At 59.9% G+C, this 17340-nt stretch overlaps 1 protein-coding gene across 1 annotated transcript in view; it reads left to right on the top strand.

Moving 5' to 3' along the window:
* PEPD (peptidase D) overlaps window positions 1–17340 on the top strand; it is a 113276-nt gene that overhangs the window by 82712 nt on the left and 13224 nt on the right. Inside the window, exons 10-11 of the mRNA XM_005653273.4 lie at window positions 6576–6644; window positions 8061–8138. Of these exons, the coding sequence (XP_005653330.2) occupies window positions 6576–6644; window positions 8061–8138 (147 nt within the window). The remainder of the gene's footprint in view (window positions 1–6575; window positions 6645–8060; window positions 8139–17340) is intronic.

Raw genomic sequence — 17340 nt, 5'->3', positions numbered from 1 at the left:
TGAACCTACAAGAAAGCCCAGCGACATGAAGTATTTCCACTCCTGGCTTCGGAGGTGCGCCTGCACATGCCCCGAGCGACGCTCGAGGGTGTCCTCGGCACCCACGATGGCGACGATCCAGAAACAGCAGGGATGCTCCCCCACTGGAGGATGGCGCCCCCTCATCCAGTGGCGCACTGCCAGCAATGGGAAGAAGCAAGTGACAATGACTCACCAGTGGGGAACTGGGGGGGGCGGGGAGGTAGGGTTACCAGCGTGACATGGAGCAGCGCTAGAAGCCAGACTCAGAGGGGTCTCCTCGTTCAGTCCCACGTGCATCAAGTTCATAACCAGGTGAAACTAACCTGCGGTCTTAGAAGTCAGGCTCCCTATGGTGAGGAGGAGGGGCCTCGGGGTGCTGGGCACAGGGACACTCACTTTGTGACAGGCCATTGTGCCCGGTCCTTAGGATTTTGGTCCTTTTCTGTATAGATGTCAAGAGGTGTCTTTTTAAAAATAATATTATTTAAAATAATAATTATTTTAAAAATCAGTGTTTATGCATTTAAAAATTGGAAGGATATTCAACAAAATATGTGATAGAGGTTATTTCTGGAGGGTAAAGTTATGGGTGATTTTAAGTGTTTTTTCTCTTTGTGTAGAACATTCCTAAAATCTCTTCCATACGTATCTACATTTGAAGTTTATTAGCAGTCTGATGCAGCCACGGCTTTGACAGCTCAAAGGATATGGTGCTTTCTACAGGAACTGATACCGAGGGGCTCAAGAACTCCGCCTAATCAAGCATGCCAAGAAAAAAGGGGAATATTTGTTAATTGAATGTCATGTTACGTCCTCAGTTATGCCTCATACAAGATAGGCAATTCAGAATTCCCAATTATCCAATTAAAATGCTAATTATCTCGTACCTTGATAAGGCTGCTCCTGGGAGGAGAGAGAGAAGCTTCTCCCTGGCACTGCCCCCCCGCTTCCTGCCCTGATCATGCTGTCTTCCTACCCTTGTCTCTGGTGGGTGGGCTCTCCCCTCCCAGGGTCTCTGCACCCTGGGGGCCTCTGCTGGAGCTTCTGCTTTCCACCAGCCCGCCTGGGGCACCGGCCCTGAGATCGTGGACCATTCATCCTGGCAGATGTGTTTCCGCTCAGGCAGGGCCCCCACGCACAGAAGGGAGGCCAGGGCCCTGGAAACACCACCTGCCACCAGCATTTAGGGACCACAGGGCCTTGCCGTGCCCAGGCACGTGCTCTTCCAGGACTCCCACTGCTGATAGACCTGAGGTTTGGAGGCTTTGGGCTCAGAAACCCCAGTGGACTCCAAGATCAAAGGGATCTATTCAGGGGCTTCTTTGACCCAAGCCCATCACTGCCCTGGCCCGCAGTTTCCTCATCAGCAAAGTAGGAAACCAGCTCTTCTGGGAGCGGTTGTCCTGAACGCCAGCTGCTCCAGGTGGCTGCTGAGTCTTTCTTGTGGACCTGTGGGAGGTCCCAGGTGGGAAGGTGGCAGCGTCCCCAGTCCGGCCAAGGTTGCAGATGGTCCTGTGTCTCTGGTGGTGCCACATCGGTGCAGCCTGAGCCTTGAAGCTATGCTCTGAGCCCTGGTTTTATTAATAATGCATGTCCGGGTTTAGTCCAAGGCTTTACGTCGACCCCTGCTTGATGTCAGATCCTGTGATGCTACTTGCTCCCTTAAAATACATGGGGCGCCTCAGTGGTGGCTCCCTGGTGTGCCCTGTCTTTCCTAACCAGGATGCCTGAGGACAAGAGGGACAGGACAGGACAGTGCCCCAGTTCACCACTGAGTCCCAGTACCCCCTTCCTGCAGAAGGACCACACGCTCGGGCCCCTGCCCACCTTCATCCTATGTCCTAGCTGCCTGCTCTCCTAGACCCTCTGCTTATCCACGTGGTCTCGGCCACCCTGTCCCATCTTCCCTTCCACACTCCCGTTCCTGGCTCAGCCTCCTGGGAACCTGACATGCATTGAGGCCCACCTGGAACAGGGAAGAGTGGTTGATGTCACCCACAGCCCCAGCTGACCTCATCCAGTGCTTACTCTGGCGCTGAGAGCCCGGCCATCCTTGTGGCCTGGGCCAGCTCTCCTGCCATTATCTTGGGCAGCTAATGCGTCTCTCTGAGGCTGTGGCCATCTCCTCATCAGATGGTAAGCCTCAGAGGGCAGAAGCTGAGCCGAGTGCCCCAGATGGCTGCATGGGCTGGATTTGCAGGCCCCTGGGGAGGCCAGAAGTATTGTCCCTGGACAGGAAGGAGGTTCCTGCAGATCCAGGGCTCAGGATCTGCTGTCTCTGCCCCGTCACTCGTCTCCAGGCACCGACGAATGGGCCTGCCCGCTGTCACCGCAGGAGCTCCATCCACGCCGTTATTCAAAGCACAGACTCTCCCAAGTTACTTAAAGCTTATCATTTATGCCTGGATACAAAGCACTTTCTGCCCACGTCTCGCTTGGGAGAAATTGTAGGCAAGGGTTTTGGAGGGATGGCCATGCCGGGGAGCTTTGGGGACCACTGCGAGGCGGGCGGCAGGGACGCGGGCAGACCCTGCCCGTCCCTCGGTCATCAGGAAGCCCCTCCTGCTGCTGGGGGAGGCTGCAGACCATGCGCCTTGTCACCTCGTCGGGGTGCCCCCCACCCAGCCTCCGTCCAGATGAGCGGAGGGAGGAGGGGTGCTCAGGACCAGCCTGGCCCCTGCACTGCACGTGGGCGTCCAGTGGTTTAAGAGGGCAGCCGGATGGTCTCTGGAGCTGCTGCCTGTCTTCCTGTCTGCTGTCCTCTGATGACAGCAGCAAGACTGGTCGTTTCTAGTTCTTTGCTGATTCTTTGTAAAATCTGCCTGTTCCATTTTCATGCTGTACTTTTAGGTGTTAATTATCTTACGTGTTGAGAGTCTCTCTGACGGTTCTGACATCAGAAGCCCTGGTGTTTGCTGCGGCTGACAGCTCTTGCAGACTATTTTCAGAGTGTGAGTTCATCTTCAGCCTGTGGGGGTGTGTATATACGTGTGTACGTGGAGGCGCCTGTGTGTCCTTGTGTGTGTGTGTGTGTGTGTGCGCAGATTGTAGCCGTCCTGCCTGGGTTGAGTGTGTGGCTGCCCAGTTTGACTTTGTCGGTTTGGCTCCGGGCATCACCAGCCAGGGACTGAGTTCTTTTGTTCAATTCCTGCCTTCGGGGTTTCCAAACCATACAGTTTGTTCCCATCTGAACCTCGTGGAGGACAGGCTTAGGCTGTGAGCTCTGAGGAAATGGTCATTATTTTTTTCCCAGAGCCCAGGAAAGCGTCCTGATTGCCTCCTCAGATGCCGGCGAATTTTCTCCAAGTCTGGCCAGGCTTCCGCTTTATGTGGGGGGTGGTCTCAGTTCCAACCTCTGGTTTGCCCAAGGCCCCGTCACTGTCCCCACGTGGCAGTGAACACCCAGGCCTCCAGGTCAACGAGACCGCAAGCTCCCTCTTCTCTTCTGGCCAACCTCTCCTTCCTGCCCTGTGGACGTGGGTCTGCTTATTATATTTGATCATCACTCTGAATGTTGGGGTGGGGGGGTTTCCGGCTGTGCCCTCTGCCTCCATCTCAGTGGGGCCCCAGCTGGGGCTGACTGGGGGCTCACAGCCGAAGGTGGCCATAGGCAGGTGTCTTCAGTAGTCAGGCCCCTCCGGTTATGTCAGCTGGACCCTCACCTGGCTCACAGGTTGCCTTATTTTCCATAAAGGTCTATCGGGGTCTTTCTCAACCTTTTTTTTCCATAAAGGTCTATCAAGGTCTCCCCTCTCATTGCCGCCTGGTCTGTGAACCGTCCAGTGGGACCGCGGTGGTTCTGCTGCTGTGCTCTGTCCTTGAGGCCCCTTCTTGCCAAGCTCTGACTGTGAGGGATCCTCAGGACGGTCCCAGTGTGGAGCGTCCTCACTCCTGACCCCTTTGAGTCAGAAGTATGTCAGGGGAGTTCCCGTCATGGCTCAGCGGTAAAGAACTTGACTAGTCCCTTGAGGACATGGGTTCGCTCCCCGGCCTTGCTCAGTGAGTTAAGGATCTGGCATGGCTGTGGCTGTGGTGTGGGCCAGCAGCTGCAGCTCCAATTCATCCCCTAGCCTGGGAACTTCCATATGCCACGGGTGTGGCCCTTAAAGAAAGAAAGAAAGAACGGTGTCAGACTCAGGGCCCTGGGCCACTGCACTTGCTCCCAAACTAGACGTGGGAGTCCACGGTCCAGGGCTGAGGTCCCAGGGAGGGGGCCCCTGAAGCGTGTGAGCAGAAAACGGGGCCCATTGCATCCACCTGTTACACCAGCAAAGCATTAGTTTGTCCTCGTATCCTGTCAGTCAGGTTCACTTGAAGCAAAATGAGGTGCTGAAGGTTGAAGGAAAGACTTAAACCTTCTCAAGGTAGAGTGAGTTTCCAGCATGTGGCATTTCCCCTCCTCTTTCTAGCCCTTCCTCGTGGGCATGCAGTCTGCATGGTTGGCTGGCGTAAGTGACCCAGGCTGCAGTTTGCAGATGAAAACTGGGTCGGCCCTTCTTGGGTCTGGCCCTTCTGTGAGCCATGCCTTTTACTCTAAAAGGCTTTTCACTTCAACGGAAGCTGGGGCCTGCGGTGCAGCCTATTCCTACTGCATAGATTATAGGGCAGCGAGACACCTGCTGCTGAGACTGGCTGCAGGCAGGGAACCAGCCCCACTCCGTGTCCTCAAGCTGCTGTGAAGCTTTGTTCATCCCCTCCCGGCCCCCCTGCCTGTCCCTCACCCCAGCAGAAGCTTGCTGGCCCCATCACCTGGAGAGCAGCTGCTGCCTCTGAGGCCCACTTCTGTCCCGGCAGGGCTGCATCCCCCAGGCTCGGGGTGCCCGAGGCCCCATGGCCTGTCGTGTTCCCCACTTGCCGTGGGCTGCTGTGCGGAGTCTGGTGTCTGGGGCTCTGCATCTAGACAGGCTGTGTGGAGCCACCTCGGGGCCTTGACCTGGCATGGCCATCCTGAGGCCTCGGAGACAGGCTGAAGTTGGTGGCAGCCGCCTGAGTGCTCCCAGCGCGAATATGGGGGCGGCTGTTGCCGTACGCGGCTTTCCTTGCCTCCTTGGCAGCTCTTGAAATCCTTTGTGTTGAGGAAATATTTCACTTGCAGATACCCAATTATCCTGCGAGATTTGTAAAAGCAAGTCTGAAGGCTGATTGAATATAGCACAACCGTTCCTGCATAACAGCCCCGTAATACCCAATCATAACAATTATACATAATTTGTGTTTACAGTGCCTGGAAGATTAGACTCCTCCGTACAGACATTCTCTAAAACAGGCCTCGAACATGTAGGGCGGGATTGTCACTTAGCGGGCCCCGCGGGCGGCCTCGGTGTTCTGAGCACAGCCCCGCGGTCCGTCTCCCGCTGCCCTGGTGGTCAGCGGAGAGGGTGGGGTCCAGCTGGGCACGGTCCTCAACCGGGGCCATCCGGAAGGCTGGACTCGAGCTGTTGCCCAGGCCTCAGGGAAGGTGGAGGGTAGCCCGCCCCCCTCGTCCCCCTCCCGGTCTGTGTTCTGCAGAGGCCATGCCAGGCCCTCGGAGCACCGAATCCCATGCCCAGGCCATCTCCCACCCTCAGGTCCTGGGGCATATGGTGGGGGGAGGGACGGGGTCCTGGCTCTCAGCAGCGAGGTCTCCCGGAAGTTCAGCTGGTTGTGTTACTGATGCGGTGCTTCCAGTCCCCCACCCGCCGCGGTTGCCTCAAGCACCTGCCCCAGGGGGAGGGGGCGAGGCCCAAGCTGCCACGAAGGCTGGCTCACCCCTTGACCTCCACTGTCACACTCCCGGGCTTGCTGGGCTCTGTTGACCTCCGAGCTCCTGGGGTTCTCCCCTGGTTCGGTTCTCTCTGGACTCAGCCTGCAGGTGGCTACTGGCTGCCCACTCTGGAGGCTCGTCTTTCTCTCCAGACCTTGCTCCTGGCCTCCCCTGCTCAGGGTGGGAGCTTGTCCAGGGGCTGACCAGTTTTTGCTGCTTGTCGCAAATAGGGAGAAGCTGGGCCTGCCCCCAGACCCTGCCTCTGCTCCCTCCCTGGAGCCTACCCAACCCTGTTCTGTCTGCCTGCAGGCCTGCCCCTCAAGTCCATCTTCCAGGCCAGAACCCAGCGGCTGCTGCTCTCCCCTCCCTGCATCCACCCCTCCCTGAGGTCAGGCTCAGGGCTTCAACTGAATCTAGTCCTGGGGCTGGGAGAGCTCGTGTGTTGTCCCCCCGCCCCCGGCTGTGCATCCAACCCCTCCCGGTGGCATAGCATGTGGCCTTGCACCCCTGCAGAAACAGGAGGCCCCCCTACCCTGGCTCCTTTCCTCGGAGGACCAGGGCTATCCTCCTGATGGGGCCTGCAAGGCTGGGCAGCGCCATGGCATTGGAAGCAGATCTGGCAGCCTTGTCCCCTCTGTGGGCTGAGCTTTGTATGTCTGTGGCCTGTGGCTGACCCCCAGGCTGCCAGCCTCACAGAGCCACACGGGAGCTCAGGCCTTCCAAAGAGCAAAGGCCGGGCTGAGGAGTTGCGGGGGCCAGGGGGCCTGCGAACTCCGACCCCTCCACCCTGACTCTGCTTCCTTCCCCACAGCCTCTTCGAGCACTACTGCTACTCCCGGGGCGGCATGCGCCACAGCTCCTACACCTGCATCTGTGGCAGGTAAGAGGGCCTCCCGGCCACATGGGAATGATCTCAGGAAGAGGGTGGGGGAGAGGGAGGGACCCCGCTGTTCCTCCAGCCTATACGCACCTGTCTGCTCCCATGCCCACAGCAGAGCCCACCTCAGCCTAGAAGTCCCTCTCCCCGCCTGAGGCTCTGGGAGCAGAGGTTGCTTCTGCAAAGAGGGGAGCCTGCCAGCCACGCCCTGCCCTCCCTTCCCATCTCCAGCTGGCAGCTCCTCCCACGGCTGCCCCCCTTGCCCCCGCCACATGGGCACACTCCTAGCCTCAGGCTGGGACCTGGGCTTCGGTGTGCAGTGGGGGCAGAAGGAGCTGCCCCAGTGCAAGAGGCCGTGTGTGTGTGTGTGTGTGTGTGTGTGTGTGTGTGTGTGTGTGTATGCATGGAACAGCACAGCTGTGGGTGGGCTGGGGGCTCTGTGGTGGAGGTGTCACTCTAGGCGTGTTCATGTGTGGCACATTGTGGCTGGGGGTACACGTCCTGTGTGCGCCTGCACTTGGCAGGGTGAGCTTGGAGGCACAGGATGGAAATGACGGTGAATACAGGGGCAGCTCGTGGCCATGAGCGTGCACAGCCGGGTGTCTGTCTGGATCGCTGTAGGTGTCTTGGAGGGGCACATCCTGGCTGTGGGTGGCCCCCTCGTCCCCCAGGCTCCCCCCCGTCTGATCTCCCTGTGCTCCCTGGGGTCAGTGCCTCTGGCCTCTGCACAGCCAGGCTGGAGCCAGCAGCTCTGCTGATGTGCACGTCCTTGGCGCATGAATAATACATGTGAACATCTCAGTCCTTGGAGATGTTCTTCTCTGGTGGATGGAGAGAAAAATCATTATTTCTACTTTTATGATTCCTGAGACTCCCGAACGGGGCCATAAATATTACACCCAGGTGGGTTTTTTTTTTTTTTTCCTTTGGACAGACTTAAAAGTCCTTTTTTCTTAAAGGCATCGCTCATTAGGGAAGCGCTCTCAGGCAGAGAGGCGAAGAGCCGCTGGCTGGCTGTCTCTGGCCCCCGCCGGCAGACCTTGGCAGCTTCCGACACAGCCTGGGCCCTTCCCATTGGGCCTCCCCTCTGCCTTTAGCCACCAGGAAATGAGGGCTTCTTTGGGGCCCCTTGCCTGGGCCTGCAGGCCCACATCCCCAGCCCCAAGGGCACCTACTTGAGCAGCATTCAGGAAACGCTGCAGGTGACACTGGCACGAGCCGAGAGGTTGGCCACCAGCCGTGTGGTTGCAAGGTGCCAGGGCCACCTGCCCCCACCTCAGGCTGTGGACCTGGCCCCGCCAGCCCTGGGCGCTGCTGCAGGGTGGACGGTACTGCCCCCTGGGGCAGGGGATCAGGGCGCCAGCCTCCAGGGCCTGCTGGCTGAGGATGGGCCGCTGACTTCTGCCTGATGCTCTGCAGTGGTGAGAACTCGGCCGTGCTGCACTACGGACACGCCGGGGCCCCCAACGACCGGACCATCCAGGACGGGGACATGTGGTGAGTGAGGCCAGCCCCCGAGCCACTCCGGCTCTGTGTGGGAACAGCGGGGCCATGGTGGGACTCAGCCCCGAGGGGGACTGACCAGGGCCTCTTGGACCCGCCCTGAGAAGCCAGACTACAGTAGAGACCCCAGGTCTGCTCTGGGCCCAGACTGTCCTGCCAGAGCCGCTGGCCTGCACGGTGCCTCCTCTCCAGGACCAGTGAGGCACCGAGAGAGGGGCCCGGGGGACCCTGTGCTGTGGGGGTAAGGCACCGCCTCAGACAAGGGCCTGTGTGGTGGCCCAGCACCCACCACGCGCACATCTCTGGCTCAGTGCTGGGAGGGCAGGCTTCTCCGTTTAGAGCAGGGACGACCCGAGGGAGGCCCCACCCTCTGAGCGTACCAGCCTCTGCCTCGGGTCTTCTTGGCGTGAGCGGCCATTAGTTCAGGAGGTCGGAGGTGGTGCTTGGCCCCCGAGGCTATTTGCAGGGCTGTGCTGAGCAGTTGGATGTGCTCACCACTCCTCGTGGAGCTGTGACCAAGCAGGTGTGGGCAGGACCTACAGCATCCAACCCTCTGATGGAGGCTGCCCGGTGAGCGGCATCGCCCCCCCCCCCACCTCCAGACCCCCGGCGTGGAGGCCTCCCAGCAGGCGTGTGCCCCAGCTCTCTGTGCGGCCACTCTGGCCTTGGCAGGGGCCTCGCTGGCCTGGACCGGCTCTGTCCTCAGCTCACGGGCACTCTTCCCCTGCTCTCTCCATCACCAGATGTCAGGCAGGGCCAGTCCAGGCTGCTGTGGGCTACTGAGAGCCATCCAGAGGCCGCAGGCCACACAGGGCCACCTAGCCTGAGCTACAGACGTCGTGCGGTAGTCACCAACCTGCAGTCAGGGTGGGCGGCGTGTGCACACTGTCCCACCAGGCCCTTTGATGCCTTTCGCTCCTGTCCCCGAGGCACCTGAGCCTGGTCCCCCAGCTGCTTCTGGTCAGGGCCGTGCTCTGCTCAGGTCATGCATGTCGCCCTGCTAGGCACAGTCCCCAAGCTGGCATTCGAGTTACACCCCCATGCTGGCCAGGACCCAGCCACACGCAGGGCGTGGGGTAGGCTGCACACAGGGGTCCCTGGCACACAGCCACCAGGGGACATGCGCCAAGAGACGCTCTGTTCTCAGCTGTCACTGCTGAGTATTTTTGGAAACCCGTCCAAACCCAGGGTACCAGGCACCCGACTGGCCGCAGTGTCTCCTCACCCAGGTCGGTTGCTGGACAGGATGTTCTGGCTCGGGCCCTGTTGGCAGGAACCCTGCTCAGCCTTCTGGGAGGAAACGCAGCCTCTTTGTTCCCTCTCTGAGCCTCAGTTTACTTTCTGTCGGTGGAGAGAACACATAGCATCCAGCCCCATGGGGGGCGGCAGCAGGGTGTAGGGCCTACCAGTCCCCGGGCGTTCTCCCAGGGTCCTGGGCTGGCAGGGCAGGGATGGGAGCACGCAGAGGGGGACACCCAACGTGGACACAGAGGCACGGCCACGCACCGCAGCCCTCCCAGGGTGTCCGACATCCTTCCTGGTGCAGGGGCCAAGGGCATGCAGTGACCTTGGCAGGCTTCTCCGCCGTGCCTGGTGCCAGGGCCAGCTCCCACAGGTGGGTGTCTCCCCCTCCCCTCCCCTCCCATGTGTAGGCGAGGTGACAAAACACAAGGAGCGTGCAGGTGCAGAGCCAGAGGGCTTGGGGGAGGGGGTGTCCGCTGCCTCTGACTTCACGCAGCTGGAGACTAAGGGGAGGAGGCGGCCTGCCCTCTGGGCCCCGGCTGAGGCGCTGGTGGCCCCAAAAGGAGGCCACCCGGTGTCTTCAGCGACTCGGGCCTCCTGGAACTTATCCTAACACTTATGACCCATTCTGGCTGGGCCAGGAGGACAAGGCATGGGAACCCAGTCCCCATACCGAGGCAGAGGCCCAGCTGTCCCTGCTGGAGGGCCCTGCGGCAGGACTGTACAGGCCGAGGCTTTCTTCTCTGTGAGTTCGGCCCACCCCAGAGGAAGTGGCTGCTTCCCCCTCTCCTCTTTATCCATCCCAAGAGAGTCCTCGTCCCATGAGAGGCTGTGTTCTGGGGACTCCTGACGCCATGGGGCCTGGCTTACTGGGGGCACCAGGCACCAGGCCTCCACAAGTCTAGATGCCATGGCCTCGAGCCTCCTAGGCAGCGCCTGGCACCTGCGTCTCCTGGTTGCAGCTTTAGAGACAGGAGTGATCCAGGGAATCCCACGGATGTTAATGCCAAGCCCAAACTGGTGATTTTATTTTTCTAATGCTAACTTTGAAATGTAGCCAGTAGAATAATTATGAGTTTATTATAGTCCATTTATCATGCAGCATTTAGAACAACATGTTTTGTTGATTACTGCTACTGCCAGATTGCTGAAGGCATTTATAATCCATTGTTTTATTGAAATTGATCTGCCGAGGGCCTCCTGTGTTCGGTAAATAATAAATCACTCTGTTACCCCAACATAAAAGTCACGATACTTCATCATCAGGTAAGAAACCAAAATAAGAGTGGAGCGCAGAGTGTGTCCCGAAGCTGAGCGGCCCCCAGCGCCGTGACAGTTTTCCTGTGCCCATGGGGGAGGTACGCTCGAGGTCTTAGTCCTGGATGTGGGGTGCAAATGCCCCAGAGACAGTTTAACGTTTAGGAATGGGGCTCCCCAGGGGCCAGAACTGGTCCAGGGTAGCCAGACTCCACCAGAGATGACGGGGAAATGGGTGTTGATGGGCTGCCAGCCCTTCGCATCCCTTTCTCGCTCCAGTCCCAGAGGTGCCCGCTGTCTGACCATGATCACAGAGGGTCCCCCGTTCAAGCCCCTGTCTCCCCCTCTTTGGCTGAGGGGTCACCCCTCCGAGCCCCAGTTTCTCCGTCAGCCACCGGGGCTGAGAGCACCCAGCTCTGGGCGGGTTCACTGATGGCCACTGTGTGGGGTGTGGGGACCAGCACAGGGGACCCTCAGCGGGAGAGAGCTGCCACACGGCGGCCTCCCCAGAGCCAGCAACCCACCCGTGCCCCTAAGGCCTGCCTTCCAGCAGCTGCTTCCGCCCTAGAGACCCGACCTGAGGCGAGAGCCGCAGGCAGAGCCCAGTTTATTGAGACTGCTCTGGGGTCATGTGACCTGCCTGCTCCATGTTTTTGGCCCTCAAACTGTCTCCGAGACGTGTGCCAGGTAGAGCTTGAAGCTGGCCAGGGCCACCTTCCACCCCTCTGCCCTTCCAGTACCAGGCGCCTCTCAGGAGCTGGGCCAGGGACTCGGGACCTGTAAGTCAGACGCGCTGGTACTTAGCCCACGTCAGATGCATCACCAGAGCTGAGAAGGGTGTTCCGAGGAGCTCTTCCTCCCCCGCCAGACCCTCGGGCCCCTCCCTGCGTCTCTCAGCTGGATGCTGCCCCACTTGCTCTGCCTGGATGCTCAGGTGGGAACTGGACTTTGATGTGGCCTCAGATCCCCTCCGCCCTCCCTCTCGGCTGCTTCAGAGGCACAAGGCCTCTTGTGGGGCTTCTCGGGGCTTCGCTTTTGCCTCCGAGAGCCCTCTCCTGCTCTGGCCCTCGGGGTTCACCGTGAACCTCATCACCAAGACACTGTCCTAGAGAAGCTGTGGGTTGCTTTCCATTTTTGTTTGAAGGATGCAGACAGACCTCCTAAAACAGAGTTACAAAGCGTGACCCCAGAGTTCCCATCGCGGCTCAGTGGTTAGCGAACCCAACTAGCATCCATGAGGACGTGGGTTCCACCCCTGGCCTCACTCAGTGGGTGAAGATCCGGCGGTGCTGTGAGCTGTGGTGTAGGTCGCAGACACGGCTCGGATCTGGGGTGGCTGTGGCTGTGGCACAGGCCGGCAGCTGCAGCCCCGATTGGACCCCTAGCCTGGGAACTTCCATATGCTGTGGGTGCGGCCCTAAAAAGACCCAAAAAAAAGTGTGGCCTACTTGTAATAAACACTCACCAAGTTCACATGGGATGGTCTGACATCATGAGAGGCCCTTCCTGGGAAGGAGCCCAGAAGATCCCTCCCTGCCAGATCAGCCATGCGAGCCCAGGTGTAGCCGGCGGCGGGGGGGGGGGGGGCAGAGGCCCTCTGACTCCACATCACTGTCCTGTCCCCCAAAACCAGCCTGGGCTTTGGGAACCAGAGTCTCTAAGGGGGGCTGGTGCACCGCCCATGGGCCACCAGGGAGCGCCGCGGTCCGTGTTTAGGTCCACCCAGAAGCAGTGCAGCCAGAACTGGGCCCACTACAGTACTGGACTCCCCACCTCCCCTGGGCCCAACAGGCTCCCTCTGGGGGGCAGAGGTGGAAGGTGGGGAGGGTCCAGCGTGCGCCTCCAGTGGGCCCTGATTTGTAAAACAGCCTGGATACCCCTCCTCACCTGCCATCTCCTCCTTCTCCCACCATCTGATCAGGTGGCAGGGGGAGTGGTTCCTGGGGCGGGATACCCCATGGCTCCTCTCAGAACCTTCCAGGCGGCCTAGTCTAAGGATGCCCAGGCTGGGTTGCCCAGCAGCTGATGGGATGTGGCTGGTGGGTGGCGAGCCGTACCTCCCAGCACTGGCCAGAAGAGGGCAGCATTGCCTCAGGACACGCTGGTCTGGCTCATCCCTGCTAGCGCTGTCTTGGTGTCCTGGGGCTCCGGATGGGAGAGGCTTAGTGGGGGAGAAGCCTGTCCCAGCACGTGCTCAGCAGCCAGCCCGTGTCATCCTGGGACTTATCCAGGGACGGCTGTCCCTCCCGTCTCCTTGCCTCATGGTGGTCGGCCTGGAGCCTTGGCCTTGCCCTGCTGACTGGCAGAGGGCTGACACAGTTCATGGGGACCAAAGCCCACAGAAGTCAGGGCTGCCTTGTTCCTCCCAGGGGGCCCCAGAAGACACCTGCACGTGTCAGTGGTGGGTGGGCCATATGTGCCACTGCTCCCTGAGCCGAGGCGGGATCAGACCCTCTCTACAAGGCTTCCCTGCTGCTCCTTGGCTTCCTCCCGCAGACGAGGAGCCAGGCCTTGAGAGGGCATGGCCCGGGCAGGCTCTTCCCCGCCAGCCCCTCCGTTACCTGCCAGCAATCCCTGCCCCTCTCTCGAGTTAATTCCCTGTTAATTCTGCAGGTTGTTGGGGACTAGACCTTAGTTTAAACTCCTGGGGAAGCTCGCCCCACCTCAACCCTCTGTCCTGGGCCGCTGTGCCTCAGGCAGGGGCCTGTGTCTCTGTCACAGACACCCCGCCCCTCCCCCACAGGCTGCAGGGTGCCCGCCTCTCAGGGGGGCCCCTCAGGCAGCGATGGGACAGTTCCGCCTGCTAAGTTTGCTGCTGTGCTGCTGCCCCACAGAGGGGCGAGTCTGTATCTGGGGCTCCCTGCTGCCCCACTGAGGGGCGCCCAGCCCCCACTCGTTCTGGCGCCTGAGGTCTCAGTCATCTTTAGAGAGCAAGTGTCACCTCCAGGCCTGTCTCCCTGAGGCCAGACCCAGCCCAGACCCGCCACCTCACCGTCTCCTCAGAGAGAACTCAACTCGGTTGTCTCAGACCAGCCCCATCCTGAGCATTTGATGGCCTTATGGCCTTAAGGACATGCTCCCGTCCTGCGGGCAAGATACTACTCTCAGGGGGCGGGGGTGAGGCACAGACCTTGGTCAGCCGTCGGTGCAGACCAGTGGCCGTGGCCTTCAACCTGCTGACCGGGTTGAGGCAGGCTTTACATTCTGACCCAGTACCGTGTAAGCAGAGACATCCAGATAGTGACCAGACACCCTTCCCACAGGGTTTCTGTCCATCCTGTGCCATCGTTTGTGCCTCTTCCCCACACCCCACGCGGCTGACGTCACAGCCCACAGTGTGAAAGCGCCGGTCCAGACAGTCTGTGCTCTCGCAGACACCATGGGACACTGCTTACGGAAAAGTGAAACGAAGCATGTGCCGTGCGTGTGACACCGACTCACCGCCTCCCCCGCAGAGGCCGCTGCCGTGATGCCCGGCCCTGCCCCCCACTGTGCTGTGATGGCAGCACCCCCCGGGGTGTGCGGCCACTGTGTCCCGCCCACAGGATGGGCCCGGGGACACTGCCCACACTGGTGCTCTGCTTCTCCCCACGTCACCCCTAGGAAGGTAACAGCAGTTCCATGCAGACGCACAGCAGGCCCTCGTCACCCCGCACCCTGGGGAGGGCTGGTTGCTTGGGTGGCTTTCCTGTCTGCCCGGGCCCTGCATGAGCAGCTACCCTGTGGCTGGATTGGGGAACAGGGATGCCCAGAGGGCACAGGGGAGGGGTCGGCTTGGGGAGTGAGCCTGTGGCGCTGAGGGAGCCACAGGGCTCCGAGTGGTGGCCTTTGCCCCGCCAGTCACACCTGGGGCTTGGCACTGCAGGGAAGGTCTGGCCAGGAGCAGTGGGCCTCTTCTGGAGGGGCTGCCCACCGCGGCGCAGCAACAGGCAGGGGAGCGGTCGGCATTGCCCTCTGTCTCATGCTGAGGTCTGCAGGAAGCCGGAGTTTCCTCCGGCTCAGAAATCCCCAGCTGGGTCTGGGACGCAGACTAGGGCGGGTGCACATTGGGGTCTGAAATGCTCCCGCCATGGTGAGTAGGTCTGTGAGCAAGTGCCGACCTGCCGTGAGAGGCAGCGGAGAGCTGGACCCACAACCTGGAGATGCAGACGCAGCCGCGGGCCAAGTGCACGGTGGCCGTTGTATCAACACTGGAGCATTTCCCCCCAACTCTTCCCAAGGCTCACATCACTGGCCGAACCATCTCATCGGCCGCCTGCCGGCAGTGGGGCCAAGGGAATTGAGGGGGGGTCCAGGGAGGGCCTGGGTGGGCCAGTGGTGGCAGGTAGCCCGGGCCTGAAGCTGCCCAGGAGGAGCCAATGGAAGACAGAGCCTCTCATCCGAGCCAGAAATAGAACCAGATGAACACGTGTGAGGCAGGAGACGCCAGCATGTTGCGCGGAGATGTGTAATATCTCCCCAGATGTCTTTGATTATCACACGCATCCACTCGGCCAAAGCTGGTAGGGTCCCCGGGGGGTGTCCCCAGGCAGCCGGGGAGGAAGGATCCTGCGTTCCGGGTTGAGCCAAAGTATGAGCGAATCCTGCGTCGTCAGTGTGCAGTCAGGGGATGGAGTGGACACGGAGGAGCTGGAGGGAGATGATTTATAAAGGAGATGGCTGTCGTCCCTGGATTCCAGAATGGCTTGAATCTGAATAACTTCTGCATGTAGGAACTCGGAGGGGGATTTAAGAAAAAAAAAAGCAGAAAAAGATAGGGAACTGAGAGCACGAAAATAGACCTCAGCCCCGTGGCCCCGCATCGCCGGGCAGGAGGGAGCTGGCCGGCTGGGTGTACACTTCCTTCTCCAGAAAGCGGATGATCTTAAAACAAAAAATACAGCGGAAGTCTTCTAGAATCTGAGCGCGAAAGCCAGGCTGGCAGAGGAACTCCAAGCATGCCCCTTCCCACTTTCTTTTTTTGAGGAGAGCAGGGAGGATTTGGTCAGGCATCTCGTCTGCCCTGGGGAAGAGGCCTGCTGGCGCTCTCCCGATGGCTCCAGCAGTTGGTGCGCTCTTGTGGGCTCCCCGGCTTTTTCAAGAGCACGATTTCTGGTTTTCTTGGAGATCTGCACGGTCCAATAGAATGTTCTGCCCCAGGTGCTGCTACAGGTCGCCCTCTGAAGTGGTGGCCCCCCAGGAATCTGTGCCCACACTCTTGGCTCTGTCCTGTCTGCTCAGGCCCTTCCTGGACGTTCTAAATCAACAAACCACAGACCATTTTCCTTTGTTGCCTCTGAGCAGCCCAAAGGGGAGTGCTCTGCTCCCCGGGTGAACCTGGGCCACGGGCCCACTCCAGGTGCCTGCCTGCACGCCGGCCCCAGAGGACACCAGCCTGCCCCAGTGGTAGTAGAGTCTGTATTTTATTTTCTTTTTCTTTTTTTTCTTTCTTTTTGGTCTTTTCTAGGGCTGCACTCATGGCATATGGAGGTTCCCAGGCTAGGGGTCTAATTGGAGCTGTAGACTCCAACCTACACCAGAGCCACAGCAACACAGGCCGAGCCGCATCTGCAACCTACACCATAGCTCATAGCAATGCTGGATCCTTAACCCACTGAGTGAGGCCAGGGATCGAACCCGCAACCTCATGGTTCCTAGTTGGACTTATTAACCACTGAGCCACGATGGGAACTCCCGCCTGCCTTTTCAAAGGGGAAACACGGAGGCCCTGAAGGCTGAGCTCCGCAGCCAGGACAGAGATGCCCATCCCTGGGCCCTGAACTGCCAACCCCCAACTCGGGACTTAGCTGGACCAGTGTTCAAAGCCTCCGTTTCCCTGTGGTTTAGGGCCAAGCTACACCCCGCCTGCCTGGCCAGCTGGAGGGAGGACTGAGTAAACACCTGCAGGCAGCTGTCAGCCCAAACACCCTGGTGCCTCTACCTCTGCAGCGTCTGGGGACTGGATGCCTGGGCGTGTCTGCCCGGGGCCGCTCACCGTTTGGTCCTCAGCTCCCACACAAGGCCTGGGCAGGTCTCCTCAAGTTGGGCTGCCCCAGGCAGGGTCTCCCCGGAGTCTGTGACCCAATCCGACATCCCCTGCCGTGCCAGGGAAGCTCTTCCCCCGCTCCTAAGAATCACCTGAGTTGTTATCTGGTGCTTTTTGCACTGTTGACATTGTTTATGGTGTTTTGCAATTGGAAAAAAGACAGCAGATTAAAAAGTGCCTGACTGGGGACTTTGGATTCCAGCAGAGCGTCCTTTCCTTTAGAAATCTTTCTGTGGAGTCGCTGGGGCTGCCATCAGCTTGCTCCCCCTTGAAGGGCGCGGAGTCGGGGTCCCCAGAGACAGGCACACGGGCAGCCTCTGGAATGTTGGTTGAGCCATTGTGTTTACTATTAGAATTAGGGTTTGGGTGAGAGGCCCTTGTCATGGGAGGCGTGGCTCTGCCCCTGGGCTCAGATTTGCCAGGATTCGTGTGGCCTCAGACTGCACTACACGGACGGAGCCAGGCACGGAGGGGAGCCGGGCTCTAGCCAGTCACAGAGGGCAGTGCCCGCTGCCACCGCCTCCGCCCCATCTGGCTCTGAAACACGGCAGGGGCCCGAGCTCTGGCACTGGACTGGGGCCCCTCAGTCGGTTTTGTCACCATCAGCATCATGACTTGACTATGACCCCAAGAAGGGGACAGGGGGCTAGTGGGCCTCTGCTCTGTGCGTGC

The sequence above is a fragment of the Sus scrofa genome, chromosome 6 (assembly GCF_054392235.1).
Source record: "Sus scrofa isolate SSC_HxYL_T2T_F1_AM1 chromosome 6, Sscrofa_HxYL_maternal_Yorkshire_Landrace_v2.0, whole genome shotgun sequence".
Taxonomy (NCBI): Eukaryota; Metazoa; Chordata; class Mammalia; order Artiodactyla; family Suidae; genus Sus; species Sus scrofa.
This window is presented reverse-complemented; position numbering and strand designations above follow the sequence as displayed.